The sequence below is a fragment of the Eriocheir sinensis genome, chromosome 3 (assembly GCF_024679095.1).
Source record: "Eriocheir sinensis breed Jianghai 21 chromosome 3, ASM2467909v1, whole genome shotgun sequence".
Taxonomy (NCBI): Eukaryota; Metazoa; Arthropoda; class Malacostraca; order Decapoda; family Varunidae; genus Eriocheir; species Eriocheir sinensis.
In genome coordinates, this window is record NC_066511.1 from 17851524 (window position 1) to 17872108 (window position 20585).

Sequence of the window (20585 nt, forward strand, 5' to 3'; positions counted from 1 at the left end):
GGGAGGGACTTGTTTGTTGGGGTGTCTCCATTTTTTTCTTTACACTCGTCACCCACTCCTTGCAGTGCCTCCCTCCCTCGTTCTATGCCTCAGCTGGCGCGGGAACGATTTTTTGTAGCTGTTTGGCAAAAATCAACAACTAACAACCCCATTCTTATACCTGCATCCTCTCCTCTCTTCACTCTATTTTTTTGTAACTCTATTCTCTCTGTCTGTCTGTTTGTCTGTGCGTGTGTTTGTGTTTGTGTTGGCTTGTGTCTGTCTGTATCCCTGTCTCTCTGTTCGTCTATCTACCTATGTTATATTTTTATATAAATGCATACATGTTTGTCTGTCCACCTGTCTGTCTGTGTTCGTTTCTTTGTGTCTGTCTGTTAGTCTGTCTGTCTTTATTTATTTGTCTGACTGTCTCTGTCTGTCTGTCTATCTTTCTGCCTGCTTTTATCTGTCTCTTTTTGTCTATTTTTTTCCGTTTGTCTCTATCTATCTATCTTTCTGTCTCTTTCTCCTTTTTTTTTCACTACATCCCCCAAAATTATTTCCTTTTTCGCTCTCACCTGTCTTACGAGCCTCAAGGTGTGTGTGTGTCTCCCTCAAGCATGGCAAGGTTGAATTTGGACTGTCTTAAGACCCCCGACGCTAAACAGGACAGTCCCCGGGAAAAGTTAAAGAAGAGACCAAGGTAAGAAAGCTGCTGGAGAGGCTAAAGCTCACCCAGTAAATTCCTCTCTCCCTGCCTGGAGGATGGATCTGGCCAAGTCAGCTCGTGGAGGACAGGTTGAGTCGCTCGAGTGTGTGCGGTCACGGCAAGATCCTAAGAGAGATGAGCCGAGACTAGAGGGTGAAGGTCAGTAGGTCATGAAGGCTTGATAAGTGAAAATAGAAAAGAGGAATAAGTCGTGTCTTTCCACAGCACGTCAGTCCGTCCGTGCGCCTGAAACCTTTGTCAACATCGATAACTTGTTGATTGATTAGTCTTTATTGCGATGATTGTGGGTGCATTGTACTGTGCAAAACAAAAACACAGCCAATGGAAAAAGTTTTAAGTATTTTGATTACTTAAACTGTTTACTTTGAAGGGAATCTCGTTGTTTTTGGTTCGTACATTCTTTTTTTTTTCTTTCTTTTTTTTTTTCTTTTTTTTTGCTGCTTTTTTTTGTGAGGAGTTTGCTTCCACGTATTTGCTGTTCCACTGTTTTGATGTATTAAAGTAAAAATAATTTACAAAACGTTATTTTTCACCTGTAGCTTTTACGTTCATAAATCTTGTCTGTTTTAAATATTGCATCACACCGTCACACTTCCGCAGTTCTAAAGAGCTCGGGATCAATGACCTCCCGTCACCCAAAGATTTCACTTACGACCTTGGATCAGAATGAGACAACCGCCGATTCACTGAAAAAAGTTTAATGTTATGAAATCGATGAAAACTATAACAATCATATCAGTTTTTAAAGTAATTGTAACAGAAAACAGAACATGGAAAGATAGAAAAAAACGATTGTCAACCAAAGATTACTGTTAGGAACCTTTTAAACCGAAGCAATCAATCACACGTCAAATTAACAGCGCTTAGAACTTGAAAGGCAATAGTTTCGTGGCACTCTCAGCGCCACAGATCCTCTCCACGTGTGTCACCTGTCCTGCGTTGACTGACCTGGCCAGGCCATCCTTCGCGCCGGAATGGTAGCGCTGTAGCAGTAGCGGCACCAGGTGGGTAGTCATGCAGCGCTGTGCCTAACCCTAACACACCTGTCCTCGCCACCACCACCACCACCATCACCACCACCAGCGCCATCACACAACTGCAACCATTGTTTTTGTCACCACCGCCACTATCACCGCTGCTACCATTGCTTCTGTCACCACCTCCACCATCACCACCATCACACTACCGCTACCATTGCTTCAGTCACCATCACCATAACCACAACGTTCACCCTCATCACTACCGTCCTTGTTGCCGCTTGCTCCTCCCTTCCTGCCGCCCCCCTTACGTACGTACCTGTTTGTTTAATAAAGTTATATTGATCGTCTTTGGCCTTGGTATGTGTTTTCGTTCCTTCAGGTGCGTCAGGCAGTCGTTGTAGTCTAGTCAGTTCTATAAAATATAAAGTTAAATAAGTTATGGAGAAAAAGCGAAATCGAGATGTCAGAACTTAGATGTGTCAGGTGTTTTCTTTGTGTGTGTGTGTGTGTGTGTGTGTGTGTGTGTGTGTGTGTGTGTGTGTGTGTGTGTGTGTGTTCACGCGTTAATATCCATTCAAATTCTTTTACAGTCCAGAATTTGATATGCCTCCGCGACCTTTCGGCGGTAGGGTAAAAATATTTGTTTTCCATTCACGTTCCAGCGTTACCCCGTCAGGAAGGTATTGGTTGGGGAGGCTCATGCGAGGGTTGAAGTTGTTGTATCCGTCAGTATGTCTGTTAAGGTTTAGGTAGAACAACGATAATAATATTGATAATCTTCTTTCGGCTGCTCCCATCAGGTGTCGCCACAGCGGATCAAAATAATAATAATAATAATAATAATAATAATAATAATAATAATAATAATAATAATAATAATAATAATAATAATAATAATAATAATAATAATAATAATAATAATAATAATAATAATAATAATAAAAATTCGTTTACTTCAATATCTACAAAGTAAACAAAGATGATTGGGCTCCAGGTTCGCAGTTAAGGGTTGTTCCACCACACACACACACACACACACACACACACACACACACACACACACACACACACACACACCAGGGTTGTTGATTTTTTTTTTTATAAAAATATCGGATTTTTTTTTATTTAAATGTTTTTTTTTTTTTTATTGATCAAAATAACTAAATTAATGTAAACCTCAATATTCTCTACATTAGTTTAAAACACATGTTGGAATACTCTTATATTATATTCCATCATCATAACACATGTTGGAGTACTCTTATATTATACTCCATCATCATAACACATGTTGGAGTACTCTTATATTATATTCCATCATCATAACACATGTTGGAGTACTCTTATATTATATTCCATCATCATAACACATGTTGGAGTACTCTTATATTATATTCCATCATCATAACACATGTTGGAGTACTCTTATATTATATTCCATCATCATAAGTAACATGGTTGGATGTTTGAGCCAGTCCTAAGACTGACCAAATGCAGGCAGCCAGCCACTAGCCAGCACCACATCACAACTTTCTATTGTATGTTAACAGTATAACCAGATCATGTCGTGTTTTGGACATGTCCTTACTGAAATTGCACAAAGAAAAATGACAGCAGCTTCAAGTGAAAGTACCAGAAAAGACTGTGAATAATCCATATGTATATGTGAAGTGATTCTTTGAAAAACATCGGTATATGTTTCAAATATTTCCTTTACTGCCACTTCCTATAGTTGGTGATTTTTGTCCCTTTTAATAGCTTTTGTTCAGTTCATTTGAGTGTTTGGAGGGCCGAAGACTACCCACATGCTGTCCTAATGATTGCCTATAAACCCGGACTCCAGCAAAACTCTCTATAGAGGATCAAGTGAAGTTCGGATGGGAAGGATTAGTCAAGCAATATGGCGGCAATATAAAACAGTTGCCTGCGCCACCAATTGGCTGGGACCAACCAAAAGAGTAAAGATGGGGGCATACGCTGTAGCTGAACGTGGCCGCAGTGATTATCTCCGTAACATTGGCCCATGAGCCTTTAGTGGGAAGAACCCATCGCCCCGGGACAGGGTCAGCATGACATCCGGGTTACCACAGTTTACCTTCCCGAGGTTTCCCCAGGTACCCATTTATCGCCCAGCCCGAAAGGGAAGATGAACAGCTGGGTGAGCTCCTCGCTGACTGCCCAGGTTGGGATTCGAACCCAGGACCACGGATTCGTAGTTAGGCACGCACCACTAGACCATGGAGGCATAAAAAAATATCCACAGGGTGAGAAACTTGCTATATGAGGACAGACTTAAGGATATAATACAGCCAATGTCAACTAGATGAGAAAGCAATTACAACAAGCAAATGAACTGAAGTTGCTAACCCATGGTTGCCCTGCACACATTCTAAATGTTTTGGCTCATGATTTGGATATAGGTAACATAGAAGAACATGTGGTTCGCGTTGTAAAATACTTTTGAAACTATCACTCTGCCTCAGTAAGATACCGTCAGAAAGGCGGTCAACGTCTTGTTCTTGTGACTTGACGGACCATGTGTGGTTGACTGAAGATATATATCTATATCAGCTCAGGGAAATTTGTGAAGTTGACAAGGAAAATATTTATATCAAAGTTAGAGAGTGTTTTCTTTGTTTATTTTTTTCATTCTATAGTGTTGCCCTGCAATAAGATCAAGATTGAAATCAATGAAATTAAAAAAAAACTCAAATAATATAAATCTTGATTTAAATCAATGATTTAAAAAAAAATCATTTGATTTAAATTCTAAATCATTTACTTAAATCAACTTGACTTAAATCAAACAACCTTCACACACACACACACACACACACACACACACACACACACACACACACACACACACAGGGCCTCTTCATCCCCATAAAATGAGCGGCTTGGTGGGTGGGGGGGAGGGGTTTTCCCCCCCCTCACCACGTTGCACGATTGATGCCACGGAATCAAATTTGAGGCTTCTGGATCAGGGTTGTAATCAGACTCGATTCCTTTTTCCCATTTTGAGGTTCAGTCTTAAGCCGCACAATCCCGTTGAGACTTTTACCCCGCCACTGGGAATGGTCTGCTAATACTGACCATCCTCTGTACTGATAGGAAGACTCTCCCATTTGTAGTCCTACCCGGGTCAAGATTGCACCTAAAAATCTCTTGGCTGTCACTTCATGTTGGTGCTGTGCTCGGTTGTTCATGTTACGGTAACTTTGAACGAGGCATGTGAAGTGTTATATCGTGCTGCTCCTCGTCTGTGCTTACATGAAGTCCTCCTCCCCTTTGGCTCGGAGAATCTTCACTTTAATGCATTTACGTGTTTTTTTTTTTTATGTACATATACTTCGGTAATTTTCACGGCTCCCCAAACTAGAAAAAAAAGTCAGAGACGGGCCACATAATTTTAAAGTTACCGAAGCTCCAACATCTTTTTATTTGAATTCAGCATTGCAAAAAGCAGGTTACTAGAATTTTGACGATGACTTAGGTAAAGACCTCGCTATACGAAAGGCAAATATTGATATGAAGGCGCCCCCATGCTTGCAGCCTTTCCTTTGTCACGATCGCTCCCCAGAAAGGTATCTACTTCGAGTGCTTTCCCATCGCGCACGTTTGATATTGGATTATGTATATATTACGATCATTTATGAAGTATTATATTCCACCTACGAAACGTCCATTATGTGTGAAAATAGCCCCACATTTTACTTTAAGAATGTTCACCTCAACTACGCTATAGTATATGTGATCGTACTTATTTCAGTAATTTTGATCATTCATCGCGAAATGCCTGTTAATCAATGTTCCAATCCTTTATGATAGAATGGAAACGTCCTATGTTTTGAGTGACGGTTGTCCCGAAGAATTCTTGGCTTCGAACTTTTCACTTTCTGTAGGTAATATATTTGTGAGTATGCATCACGGTAATGTTCAACTCGCCACGCGTCTGTACGCCTCCCGGGTGTCGGTGTGTCCTACTCTTCCTTGCTCTTCCTAGCTGACGGTCGCCTCCCTCAAATCTTGACTCGAGTATTTTCACTCCATCGTCATCTTGTCTTGCATTGTTTTTATTTTATTTGTGCGTGTCTGTGTGTGCATATATGTATGTATGTATGTTTTTATGTATGTATGTATCCATATCTATCTGTCTATCTATCTATCTATATCAAATTCTCTCTCTCTCTCTCTCTCTCTCTCTCTCTCTCTCTCTCTCTCTCTCTCTCTCTCTCTCTCTCTCTCTCTCTCTCTCTCTCTCTCTCTCTCTCTCTCTCTCTCTCTCTCTCTCTCTCTCTCTCTCTCTCTCTCTCTCTCTCTCTCTCTCTCTCTCTCTCTCTCTATCTATCTATCTATCTATCTATCTATCTATCTATCTATCTATCTCTATCTATCTATCTATCTATCTATCTATCTCTCTATCTATCTATCTATATATCTATATCTATATCTATATCTATATATATATATATATATATATATATATATATATATATATATATATATATATATATATATATATATATATATATATATATATATATATATATATATACATACATACATACATACATACATACATACATACAAACATACATACATGTATTTACATTTATAAATGTAATTATAATTAAAATATGATGAAAGTAGGAATTGTTAACGATATTGAGTATAATGATAGTAATGAGAATAATAATAATAATTAATAATATCATGAGATAACTCCGCGAGCATTTGGCCCTCACACTCGGCGTCTTGCGCTGCCTCGCCGCACGGAGGTTAAGAGAGACTCCCCGCCCCCACCCGGCGGGGGCAGCTGTGGCTTTAATCTATCCCGGCACAGGGTTGGATGATTTATAGGCCGTATCAAGACAGGGTGAAATTGCCCAGCCAGTATTTGATCAACAGTTTAAACAACAATATTCTACACAACAAGTTATGCGAAAAGAACTTAAGCAATAACAACTTATAAAACAACAATAGACACCAACTCTAAAAATAACTGAAATAATATTTTTTTACAATAAAAACATTAACGACGAATAATAACAACAGCAACGACAAATACGACTACAAATACATCAATCAGTCATCAGAGAAACTAACCAACAAACAGCATAATTCAAGAAAACATATTAAAAGAGAAAACTAATATAAATAATCACCCGCAATCCCCTTCCCATTGTTCGGTTAAGCTTATTGGTGGCGACTAAGGGGGAGACTCACAGCTCTCAATCTGCGGGAACAATGGCTTCAAACGCAACAGGCAGCTCGCGCCGTGGCTTCTATGCAACAAGCGGCACGTGTAGAGTTAAACGCCTCTGCTAAATTGATGGGTACAAACAAAAATTATTAATGTATGGTGCCAATTTACCTTTCTGAAAAATTGGTGAAATCTGTCAAAGGTCCTATTGCGTGCGTGTGTGTGTGGGGGTGGGTGGGTGGGGGGGGGTTATGTATCTGTGTGTGTGGGTGTGATGGTGTGTGTGTGGGTGTGAGTGTGTGTGTGTGTGTGTGTGTGTGTGTGTGTGTGTGTGAGAGAGAGAGAGAGAATACTCATCACCACAAGTCAACCAAAAACCTATCATTCATCACCTACCTTCGACTTGAGAGCTTAACAGACCATCCACCACCCCTACCACCACCACCACCACCACCAGTCATCCGATCCTCCCCCCTCCCGCCCTTTGAGTACAGAACAGGAGCAATCGGCTGAGGAAATGGGCTAGTGCTGGACGGTCCCTTCCTCCTCCTTTGCATCTCACAGAAGGGACGGACAGAAGGCAGCTATATCGATACATCAAGACCACAACGTATTCTCTGCATGTCCCGTTGTGTTGGCGCAGAGAAGTCCCCCCCCTCGGTTGACGCGTGAACCTTGCTTTATAATGTAGGTTTTGACTCCCCCCCTTGTCCCCCCCATCACCAACCCCTGCCCCCTTGCCCTCCTACCAACCATATCAGCCAACACTAAGCCACCGCTCGTGTATATTATCGTAGCGTAGCGCTGTATCAGTTATTATTCATAGGCTGCTGCTGCTACTACTTCCTCCTCGCCGTTCTAGAGGCCTTGGTGTGTGTGTGTGTGGTTGTGTACATACCTCGAGTAGCAAGCAAGTACGGTATCGTTTGGCAGTAGCTTTATTAAATACACTTGTCTTTTTCTTTACCATTCCTCCTCCTCCTCCTCCCTTCACTTGTATTCATTAAACTACCTTGATTCCGTTTTGGTCTTGGTGCTTGTCAGTCTGTGTGTGTTGTAAATGAACTTGAGTTGTATTTTGATTGACACTGGAATAGCATATTGTTATTATTATTATGATATGATTCGGTGTAGACTAAAATTTTGAAAAGGCTTTGTATATATATAAATTCACTGTAGCTTTTGATATATCACTGGTATTATTATTATTAATATTATTATTATTATTATTATTATTATTATTATTATTATTATTATTATTATTATTATTATTATTATTATTACTATTATTATTATTATTATTATTATTATTATTATTATTATTATTATTATTATTATTATTATTATTATTATTATTATTATTATTATTATTACTATTGTTGTAATTATTCTTTATTGCTATAACCACCAAAAACCCGCTACCCTGCACCCACTTAGCCAGCATTGACTCTGTATACACACACACACTGCCCCCCACCCCCACCACCCATTTGATGATGCATAACGACATTACCACACGATTAAAACTAAATTAATCACTGTACAGCCTAAATTACTAATACCTGAGTGCTTTGAAGACTACTACTACCACTACTACTATTACTACCTCTACCACTACCACTACTACTACTACTACTACTACTACAACTACTACTATCCCCCCCCCCCCCTCCACACACACACTGTCTCACACACACCTCCCCCTCTCCGCCTTGCCGCACCCGCTCATGCATCTCACCGCCTGCCACTGTTTCTCTCCCTCTCCCCGACCCAAAGTTTCCGGCTCAGCTTCAAGCGGAGACCCACGGAGCCGAAGCGCGAGAGGCTGGAGCACCGGGACTCCCTGAGCAACGCCATCCCGGCCAAGATCATTCGGGCCACCTCCGTCAAGCCACACACCCTCAACCCGCGCTGGAACGAGAAATTCAGACTGTGAGTAATGAATCTTTGCTACATGTTATTTTACTCCTTTTTTTATTGGAAGTAGTGTTTTGGGGGTATGATTTTTTTCACTGTGCGGACATAGGTTTTATTACAGGGTTTTCACTATTTCTTTTGTTGTTGTTGTTGTTGTTATCCTGGCAGCTTAATATAGAATGTTCAGTTCATTATAATTTCATTTATTTGTAGGTTTAGTTCTGAGCACGTTCATTGCTTTACATTTTCATTTATATATGCGTTCATTTCTCCACACGTTCATTGCTTTACATTTTCATTTATATATGCGTTCATTTCTCCACACGTTCATTTCTTTACATTTTCATTTATATATGCGTTCATTTCTCCACACGTTCATTTCTTTACATTTTCATTTATATATGCGTTCATTTCTCCACACGTTCATTTCTTTACATTTTCATTTATATATGCGTTCATTTCTCCACACGTTCATATCTTTACATTTTCATTTATATATGCGTTCATTTCTCCATACGTTCATTTCTTTACATTTTCATTTATATATGCGTTCATTTCTCCACACGTTCATTTCTTTACATTTTCATTTATATATGCGTTCATTTCTGACCACGTTCATTTCTTTACATTTTCATTTATATATGCGTTCATTTCTCCACACGTTCATTTCTTTACATTTTCATTTATATATGCGTTCATTTCTCCACACGTTCATTTCTTTACATTTTCATTTATATATGCGTTCATTTCTCCATACGTTCATTTGTGTACACTTTAGCATCCACCCGTAAACGTTATTTTGCTAATTTATGTATTGATTAAATGACAGAGTGACAGAGTGGGTGATTTGCTGATTGTCAGGTTGATTCATTCTTACATTCATTTACGTTCCATCACACGGCCCTCATGCTTAAGTTATCAATAAGGTACCATTGCCTCTCATTACTTATATTCTAACCGTCTTACTTTTTTTTTACCTCTTCGTCATCGTTTTCATTGATTTTACTTTTGTTTCTTTTATGTTTTAGTTTTGTTTTGCTTTCGTCACAATCGTGGGCAATATCGTCATCGCCATCCTTCTCCTCATCCTCATCCTCCTCCTCATCATCATTACCACTCATCCCCACTTCCCTCCTATAAGCCACACCACGCATCAAGCATTTCCAGGTAGGTAATTATGCGGAGGGTTTCTCGTCAGCGTTCAATTACCACCTTCACTCTCTTATCAGATTCCAATTAGTCAAGGCTCCACATGCGTCACGGGTGGGCACAACAAGTATATTTTCTTCTTCATCCTTTGTCCCGAGTCCCTCCCGTACTCCCTCCCTCCCTCCCTCCCGCCCAACCATTGAATAAGGCTTGCGTAACCTTGATGGACCTCCTGCGACTAGAGAGGAGGAGAAGGGACGGGACGGATGAGTGACTTCCATCGCTTAATGCTCCGATCCTCCCCTTGATCCTCCAATTCTGACGAAGCCTTAGCTGATTCCGGCGAGAGAGAGAGAGAGAGAGAGAGAGAGAGAGAGAGAGAGAATCATTTAACATGGTCTGATCACGCGCTGGACTTCGATCGCCAGCCAGTACCCTTCCCGCATGGAGCTCTCGTGACGGGTCTTTGGGTACGGCTGAAACTTCACATCACACCCATGCACTCACACCCAGGAGGCGGGACACAACCCCCAACTAATACCCGGCACCCAATCACTCCTGGGTGTTGGTCACGGGAGACGGATTAAATGAGACCCCCATCCATCTCCATTCTGCCCGGGAATCGAACCCAGGTCCTCTCGGTTTGAGTCCAGCGTGCTTTCCACTACACTGCGAAGCTCTACGTGTGTGTGTGTGTGTGTGTGTTAGAGAGAGACGCATTTCGCTCATTTTTTTGCTTGTTTTTTCAATTGAAATTTTAAGAGCGGACAGACAGACAGCAGACGGACAATTGGACCAGTTCCACAGTTTGACACAGTGGGTTTGAAAGCTCAGAAATTCAGTGCTTAAGACGATGAAAATTCCCCATGTTGACATAGAAGGTAAAGAAAATTCAGGAAACTACACAGGTAATCTCTCTAGAATCTCTTAACAAGTATAGAAAACGTGACATTTATGGAGAAAATAGTTTGGTTGGGGGCTTATGATGGCACTGTATTGGACTGTAGAACTGCCCCTATACAAGAACCCAAAGTACTGTAGTCAGGAAAGTAGCTCCTCACCATACGTGGGTAGCAGAGTAAGGGCATGGCTGCTCTGGTGTTGGTAATAGGTTGACAGTTGATCCGATGGGCGCTGGGCAAAAACTGGCTTGAGGTCGAGTCAGGTGGGACGGTAGCGAGCGGGTCTTTTTCTCTGATGCATTCTCACTTAAGGCTAAATGGGGTATACCAGTCCTTCAGCAGTCGGTAGCCGGTTACTCCTGAGCTCGAGTCTTTTGTGTTCATCAGCGGAAAGGACTCGAAATCGTTTTACAGTCGTACCAACTCGGCATCCAGTCAGTCATCCTGGTCCCGTCTCTCAAGGCTGCTCAGTTCCGGGCTTTTTTTTATTAGCGTTTTTTTTTTATTATATCGGGCTTTTTTATTATAGCGGGCCTTTTTATTATTGTTTCCTTTTTTGTGGGCCCTTGAGCTGTCTCCTTTGTTGTAAAAAAAAAAAAGGGACGCACACTTTCACCATTTTCGTATCACCCACTTCTTCTAATTACCTGTTTCCTTTCCCTCTTGATGTAGGGAATATATATAGGACGTGACTGTGATAGATCTTATAGTGAATACGTACCCAAAGGAAGGCGGACGAAGCTAAGAAGGTTCAAGTCCCGAGTCTCCTTTCTCTCTTTCTTCCACTCTCTCTCTCTCTCTCTCTCTCTCTCTCTCTCTCTCTCTCTCTCTCTCTCTCTCTCTCTCTCTCTCTCTCTCTCTCTCTCTCTCTCTCTCTCTCTCTCTCTCTCTCTCTCTCTCTCTCTCTCTCTCTCTCTCTCTCTCTCTCTCCAGAGAGAGCGTTTGATAAAGTCCCACATCATAAATTACTTTATAAATTAAAGCAAATAGGTATTGACGGTCAAGTAAACCAATGGATCGCGAATTGGTTGAGCAACAGACAACAAAGAGTGGTGATTGACGGATTTAACTCAGAGTGGGCGCCGGTCACTAGTGGCGTCCCTCAGGGCTCGGTTCTTGGCCCAGTGCTCTTCATTATTTACATCAACGACATGGATGTTGGACTCAATAATCGCATTAGTAAATTTGCAGACGACACAAAGATTGGTAACTCGGTTCTCACTGACGAAGACAGGCAAAGCCTCCAAGAGGATTTGCACAAAATTTCAGCTTGGTCGGATAGATGGGAGATGCCCTTTAACGTAGACAAGTGCCAGGTCCTTCAAGTTGGAACAAGAAATAAGAAGTTCGATTACGAAATGCGCGGCGTTAAACTCACAAGCGTTCAATGCGTTAAGGACCTGGGGGTCAAAATCGCGTCAAACCTCAAATTCTCACATCAATGCATCGATGCAGCAAATAAAGCGAACAGAATGTTGGGCTTCATTAAAAGAAACTTTTTATTCAAGAATAAAGATGTAATACTTCCGCTCTTCAATAGTTTAGTCAGACCCCACTTGGAATATGCAGTACAGTTTTGGTCTCCTCACCATGCAAAGGACATTGCTAAATTAGGTGTTCAGCGTCGGGCAACAAAAATGATCCCTTCCTTGCACAACAAATCCTACGAAGAAAGGCTTTCCACCCTTAACATGTTCTCTCTTGAGAAACGTCGCCTCCGAGGAAAACTGATCGAATGTTTTAAAATACTTAATGGTTTCACGAATGTAAACAGAACAAAATTGTTTATGATCGATGACACTTTGCGAACGAGGAACAATGGCATAAAACTCAAATGTAGACAAGTAAATTCAGACTGCACCAAATTTTTCTTCACCAACGTTGTAGTGCGAGAATGGAATAAGCTCCCACCGTCAATGGTCCAATGTAACACGATTGACTCCTTTAAAAACAAGCTCGACCGTCACTTCGTTGAACTTAATATTAACTAGAGTAGAAAAGCAACGTTTTGGAGCCATCTGATTAGTGTAGTTTCACTTAGGTTTAAGGACAGACCACCTAGTCTGGACCATGGGGTCTGTGTGGTCTGATTTTCTATGTTAATCTATGTAATTCTCTCTCTCTCTCTCTCTCTCTCTCTCTCTCTCTCTCTCTCTCTCTCTCTCTCTCTCTCTCTCTCTCTCTCTCTCTCTCTCTCTCTCTCTCTCTCTCTCTCTCTCTCTCTCTCTCTCTCTCTCTCTCTCTCTCTCTCTCTCTCTCTCTCTCTCTCTCTCTCTCTCTCTCTCTCTCTCTCTCTCTCTCTCTCTCTCTCTCTCTCTCTCTCGCTTTCGCTCTCGCGCCCTCTCTCTCTCATGGTACGTTTTTCTTTCTTTTAGCTCACTGTCACTCTTCATAACTTTCTTCGCTCACACACAACACTTACCGAAGCTTATTGTGGTTATCGTGGCTTCAACTCTTGGCCAGTCTTCGTCGGTGTACTTAACTATATCTCTCTCTCTTTGATGGCCCACTATTTTTAGTTCCGACAGCTTGCATAATATCGAGTCATCATCAGACTATACTTCTATATATATAAATTAACGCGGCAAAATAAAAGTCCTTCCACCCACCCTTCTCCACCCCACCCTTTTGAGTTCATATCATCGACCAATCAATAAGGAAGCCACGCCCCCTTTAAATCTTGGCCCTTCTTGACGTCTGGGAGGTCGTGAGGTCGTGTTTCGCCGGCAGGAGCTGTTGATGATGATGATGATGTTATTGTGGTGGCTTACGCGTGCCTCGGTACTGCGTATGCTGGGCTGAGGTCTTTGATTCGTTACCTAGGCTGCGTTAGAAGGTTTAATAATCTCTGTTTTTTCTTTCCTTCAACCAGACTGTTTTGTCTCCTTAGTTTCCGTTTCCTCCACTCCAGTTTATGTTGCCTCCTTCCACCAACTGCTCTGTTCGAAGGTTTAATCTCCGCTTCAGATGATCTACACGATGCTCTCCAGCGCTAGTCTTTTGTTTCCTGTATTACCAGTCTGTCTAACCACTTTTTCCTCGCTCCTTTCCGTTTCCTTCTCTTTAGCTTATGTTTTCTCCCTCCCTCAGCTGTTGTGATCGATCTTCAGTGCTCGTCTTTTATTTTTATTTTTATTTAACTACATAGTCAGTCTGTTTTTTTCCTTTCCTCCCCTCTTACCTTCTCTTCCCTACGCACTGGTATATGTTTTTCTTCCTTCCTCAGCTGCTGTACTTGGTCTTCTCTGCTCTTTTTTCCTCCATTGTCAGTCTGTTTTGCCTCCTTCTCTCCTTACTTTTGGGTTCTTCCTCTTCAGTGCGTGTTTATCTCCCTCCCTCAGCTGCTGTGGTCGATCTCCTCCGGTGCTCGTCTTTTCTTTTTTCCTTCTTTTTTTTTTTTTTACTCCATTGTCAGTCTGTTTTCTCCTTTCCTCCTTGCTTTCGGGTTCCTCGTCTCTAATATATATGTTTATCTTCTTTCATTCTCTATTTACTCTGTCTTCGCTCTTTATCGGTTCTCCTCCACTGTCAGTCTGTTATACTTTCCTCTCTTATGCGACCTGGCTGGCCTCCATCTCTGCGTCACTTCGCCCATTTCCTCCTCCGCTGTCATTTTCCCTCCATTGTCAGTTATTTTGCCTCCTCTTCCTTCTTCGGGTCTAGAGTGTACGCGAAGTCCTCCAGTTAGTTATACGTTCTTGTCTCTAACGACGTCACTATACATTTACATTATTGGGTTTATTGGGAGGAAGGTCAGAGTAACAGGCAAGGTCGTTATAGGTCAAGATCGTAGTGTCACTCGACTTGCATTTAGCCAACACGAACTCCACCAGCTTTTTAGTGTACGTTCTTGCCCCTGTCACGACACTGCTGTATATTTTCCTCATTGGGTTTATTAGGAGGAAGGTCATAGCAACAGGCAAGGTCATTACAGGTCAAGGTCAAGATCATAAGTGCCACTCGAACTCGGCCAGCTTTTTATACGTTTTTGTCACGTCATCACTATATATTTTCCTCGTTGGGTCACAGCAACAGGCAAGGTCATAACAGTTCAAGGTCATAGAGCGCCACTCACCTGCCATTTAGCTTTGTCCTTAATGCTATTCGTGTTCGCTGAGTCGGAAAGTCAGTCCGATTCACGTAATGATTTTCGCCATTCGCTCGCTGCAATGTGGGACTGATTGGAAGGAATACCACAGCCACAGCAACTACCACAAAGCCTTGTCCTATTGGTTACTAGAATTCATAGACTCGGTGTTCATTTTGCTAATTGAAAACGGCCTAGATAATGAATAATACTGTGCGCGGGTAGGAGCCATTCGGTTTATTACACGAAAGCTTTTTTTATATTTTTTTTTCATTAATTGTTCTTTGTTTTCCTTCCTTTTGTTGCTTTTCTGGTATTTTAGTTACTTTCTAATCGTCATACCCTTTTTTGTTGTTATTGATTTATCCATCTAGATATGAAGCTGGTTTTGAGTGACATTTTCCCCAAGAAGCTTTTTGAGAACCTTTCAGACGGTACAGGAAAACACACCAAAGGGCTACTACGCCTGTAAAGAAGAAAAAAAAAGATACCAAAGAATAATAGAAATGTCAAATATACATCAACTTAAGAATGTGAAAAAAAAATCAAAACCTCAGAAAAAAATAAACACCGCGTTGCCACTACAAAAGATGAAGGGAAAAAAATAAGAATTCATATCACAAAGGAAAAGAAGAGATGTAAGAGAAAGAAAAAAAACGTGAACTAAAGATATTAAGCGACACACGAACTCATCTTAAGTGCTGGCCCAAGGTAGGCAGGGGAATAGGAGGAGGAGGAGGAGGAGGAGGAGAAGGAGGAGGAAATGATGGCCTGGACTAGAAAGGAGAATGTATAAAAAATGAGCTGTGGGGGCGAGAAGGTTGGCTGGTTGGAGAGAGAGCACTAGGAAGGGAAGGAAAGAAAGGAAGGAAGGATGGAGGATAAAGTAGAGGGACTGTAACAAAGATGAATTATTAAGAACATAAGAAGCCTGCAAGAAGCCGTTAGACCTATACATGGCAGCTCCTGTGAACCTAACCCCGCCTAACCTCGCTAGCCATGAATTTATCTGATGAGGGAAGAAGACGGGAAGGTGTTGGCTGAGTGGATAACAAGAGCGCTCAAGAGAAGGAAGGAAGGGTTGAAGGGGAGGCTTAAACATAGGTGAGAGCGCCCTGGGGGAAGGAAGGAAGGGAGGCGAGGCTGTACCATAGATGAGAGCGCCCCGGGAAAAGGAAGGGGGGAAGGGGGTGAGGAGGGGAAGGCCGTAGCAGAGGTGTGTTATAATAAATGAGTGAAAGGAGAGGTCGAAGCGGGTCCTGATGCCTGGCTAGAGAGAGTTCACAACGGAGGATAAAAGGAGAACGAGACAAGAAGGGAACGAGGACAGAGTGACGAGGGATCATAGCATAGGAGTTATATAAAGAATGAAGCAAGTGAGATGTCGAGGGCGGGTGCGGATGTCTTGTTTGAGAGGCTGCACCGCGAAGGAGGAGAGGATGGGGAACAGACAAGAAGAGGAGTGGGGGAGAAGGAAGAGACAAGGAGGGAAGGAGGAGGAGGGAGTGAGGAGGAATAGTTGAATAGAGGTGTTCGCGGTGACCCAATCAATAGCCAGCGATTCTCCGACGACCGACAGAAGACCCGATGGAGAGGAAAAAGGAAAAGTAGGCGAGGTGTGTGCGTAGCGATTTTAGCTGGGAGTATGAGCTTGTGATTCGACACGGCCTGATCACGTGCTGGACTCGTCACCGCCAGGCTATAAATACCCTCATTTAACCGATTTATGTGTACTGCTGGGGCCACACACATAACACACTTCCATTTCCATTGTTCAAGGGGGACAATAACCGCTCCTTGCCTTGTCAGCGGAAATAATCTTTCAACCAGAGCGGGGTTCGAACCCTTTTACCTAACCCTGCTAATGAAGCGACTGTCGTAATATATCATCTTGTGTACTTTTTTATTTTTATTTTTTTTTTATTTTTTATTTTTTAGAGGGGGACATGATGTATGCTCTGCTTTGTAGGGAAGTAAGTCATTTTACTTTCATTAATTTTAGTCTTTTTTTCTTAATTTCTTCCAACGTCACTTGTCATCGCATCTTTGTCACTTTTGTAATTCTATTTATCCCCTAGAATTTTGTTTTATTGAATTGAACCATCTATACCATTTTCATTAAGATGCTTACATATTTTATTATTATCATTATTATTATTATTATTATAATTATTATTATTATTATTATTATTATTATTATTATTATTATTATTATTATTATTATTATTATTATTATTATTATTATTATTATTATTATTATTATTATTATTATTATTATTATTATCATTATTATTATTATTATTATTATTATTATTATTATTATTATTATTATTATTATTATTATTATTATTATTATTATTACTATTATCATTATCATTATTATTAACAGTAGTAGTGGTAGTAGTAGTAAAAGTGATCGTAGTAGTAGTAGTAGTAAAGTGATCGTAGTAGTAGTAGTAGTAGCAGCATTATTGCTATTAGTATTGTTGTCTTCATTGCGTTCCTCTTTCCCCCCAACAGTGACATCGACGACATCAACTTCGACATCCTTCATTTGGACATCTGGTGAGTGCAACCCTGAATCTGTTTTGTTTCCCGGGCAGGAGTAAGTGCACGCCATTACCTATGAAAAAAGATTAGATAAATTCATGGACAGCGATATTAGGTGGGGTTAGATACACGGGAGCTACACGGGAGCTTAGGTTCAGAGGAGCTGCCTCGTACAGGCCTACCGGCCTCTTGCAGACTCCTATGTTCTTATGTTCTTATGCCGCCAGAAATAGCAGGTACATATAGCGTGAGCGTTGTGGGCGTACGTGTAGTAGGAGACAAGTTACTATCAATCTGTGTACCTGCCTTACCTGGAGTAGCGTGAGCGATGTGAGGGTACGTGAAGCAGAGAACGAGTAACTATCAATCTATTTGCCTTACCTGGAATAGTACGAGCGTGGGTGTTGTGGGTGTACGTAAAGCAGAAGGCGAGTAACTATGCCTCTCTTTACCTGTGTGACCTGGACCAGTGCAGTGTGTCCCCAGTGGGTGTTTAAGATTGTGTTTTGTTCACGTGTAACTAACTTTGCATTGCTATTACCGTAGACTTTAATGAGAGAGAGAGAGAGAGAGAGAGAGAGAGAGAGAGAGAGAGAGAGAGAGAGAGAGAGAGAGAGAGAGAGAGAGAGAGAGAGAGTATATGTGTGTGTGTGTGTGTGTGTGTGTGTGTGTGTGTGTGTGTGTGTTCGCCGCAGCTCAGGTCATGTAAGGTGCTCAAGAGCTTATCTGTGAGGCTCAGCTGCCGAAACAAACGATATTTATCAACCTCATTTCGACAATATCTTTTTTCTATGTTATTCCTCAGCTCAGTTTCCAAGGGTCATTTTTTTTTCATTATACGTACAGAATGGAACGGTGCGTACGAAATGGCGGGCGTCCCTTGCCTGCCATCTCCTGCGTAGTTGCTGCAAGTCTCTTTCTCGTCTGTTGTTGACTCCCGATCAAAATTCTTTACTGCTTCTTTCCTTCTTTTTCTTATCTCGTCAAAACTCAGGCAAGAAAAATGCCATGATCGGATATTTTCCCTTAGCCCCGTCAGAGGTCTCTTTGGTGCCTCCTGAGCGCCGTTTGAAGTTGTCTGAACCTTGGAAACGACGCAGCGTATGGCAGATATTGTATTTTACTCATTTACTAGAAACCGATTATCATGCTGTTCGTTATTCCATGAGATAGTTCAATCATGTCCTATGACCCTTACACTCAAAGGACTCGTCATATTTTGTGCTTATTTAAATGCGCCAATATATAAAGTCAGTTTTTGTAAATAATATAACACATGTCAACCATTCTTTTCTGTTAACTATATTATTTACGTCAACATTTTTTTTTTATCATATCATGCAAGGACTCGATAATATGCAAATATTTATTCTGACCACTCACAAATATAGAGATTCGCAGTTATTCACTTAACTGCTCGTAAATAACATTTTGACTGGTACAGTGCAGACAAGAGAGACTGAATATGTCAAGGAACCATGAAAGAAGAGACAGCAGAGAGCCTTATTAGGAGGCTGCCTGCCTTAAGTATTTAATCCATTCGCCAGGCACTGACCTGCTGACCAGATTACAACACTTGCTGCACGCAGACACGCCGGCGTTCAGTGCACTCCTGTCGCAACGAAAAGCGGTCGATGAAATTTTAAAAAGGTTAATTAATCTCGGAATAATTACTTATGTTGATAAAAAATGTTTCAGTGACATAACTTGTTTCTAAAAATCAAATATCCTGCCAAAAGCTGCATTGGATCCGCAGACCAGTCTCCTAGTTATCGAGTTAGTTTAGAGGTCAGTAAACTTGGAATGATTGACATTACTGAACCTATACAGGTACTTGAAGACCTCTATCATATCTCCTCAGAGTCTTCTCCTTTCCAAGTGGTGGAGGAGGAGTAGGAGAAAGAGGATTGTGAGTGAACTTAAGGTAAAGTGGAGGAGGAAGAGACAGAGTTACAGCGTTATTTTCACCAAAATCTGCGGTCAGGAAGTTTGAATAACAAAATGCAAAAGAAAGAACGAATTTTTGAAGGGATCAAGATTCTCTTTCCGCTGTACTCTCAAGCGATGGAAAGACAGTTTTTTGTATATTTAGTGTGTGTCTTTTTCGGGTACTGAAGACAAAGGAAAGAGTCTGTGGTCGATGAGGCGACAAAATCGTGTCTGACAAGTGCATACGTAGAACAAAGTGGAATGGCCAAGCGCTGAACCCGAGGAACAGAAAGAAAGTTTTTGTATTGTCTGAGGGGTATTTTTGCCGGGTAATTGAAGACTAAGAGAAGGCTATTTAAAACTGGCAAGACGACATACAAACGAAGAACCAAATAAACGGCCGAGTAACCGCCCAAGACAGCTTTAAGGGAACAACATTGCTTTCAGAAGAAGGGATAAGTCTTTGTATAGCGCATTGAAAACAAAAGAAGCAGTTTCAATGTCTGGGGAGACAACTTGTATATACGTCGAGTGAAGTGAATAGCCAAGCAGCCGTGCACGACACAGCCCTGAGAGAGCGGCATCCAGAGGGGAAGCAGCAGACAAATGGCGCACTCTCGGGCCCAGACGCCTCAAGACGCCCTGAATACTAGATGAGGAGCTGACACCAGAAATATTCTCCCACTTCTCAAACTCGCTGAATACACACACTGGTTTGAAAAAGTGGCCGATAACCATTTTTTTCTTACTTGTCCGGGGTTTTCGCTTTGAGATTTCTCTGGAGCAGTGTTCGGTAAAGCTTCACGATGAGTGTATTGTAGTTGCGAGTTTGGAAACACTCTCTTTGGACATTCAGATTAACGTTGATGCCTCGTAGCAATTAAGTCATCACGATAATCATGGCAAGGCTCCGAAGCATCAAGAGGGAGTGCCCAAGCTTCAGCATTGTAAGTGTTACCATGACGAGTCTCCGAAGCTTCGAGGATGAGTAATAAAGCTTCGAAAGTGACGACACTATACTGTGAGCGTAAACATAGCCAGACTCCGAGGCATGGAAAGTGAATCTACAAAACGTCGAGCGTGAGTGCTTAATTACTCTTTACTGTAAATAAGGATCTCTCAAAAAGGGAAAATAATAGCCCCTTTTTTAAGCAAA

At 41.4% G+C, this 20585-nt stretch overlaps 1 protein-coding gene across 1 annotated transcript in view; it reads left to right on the forward strand.

Moving 5' to 3' along the window:
- Nucleotides 1-20585, forward strand: part of LOC127003279 (BAI1-associated protein 3-like) — a 317122-nt gene that overhangs the window by 245797 nt on the left and 50740 nt on the right. The window contains exons 9-11 of the mRNA XM_050869734.1: nucleotides 599-682; nucleotides 8672-8827; nucleotides 17471-17515. Of these exons, the coding sequence (XP_050725691.1) occupies nucleotides 599-682; nucleotides 8672-8827; nucleotides 17471-17515 (285 nt within the window). The remainder of the gene's footprint in view (nucleotides 1-598; nucleotides 683-8671; nucleotides 8828-17470; nucleotides 17516-20585) is intronic.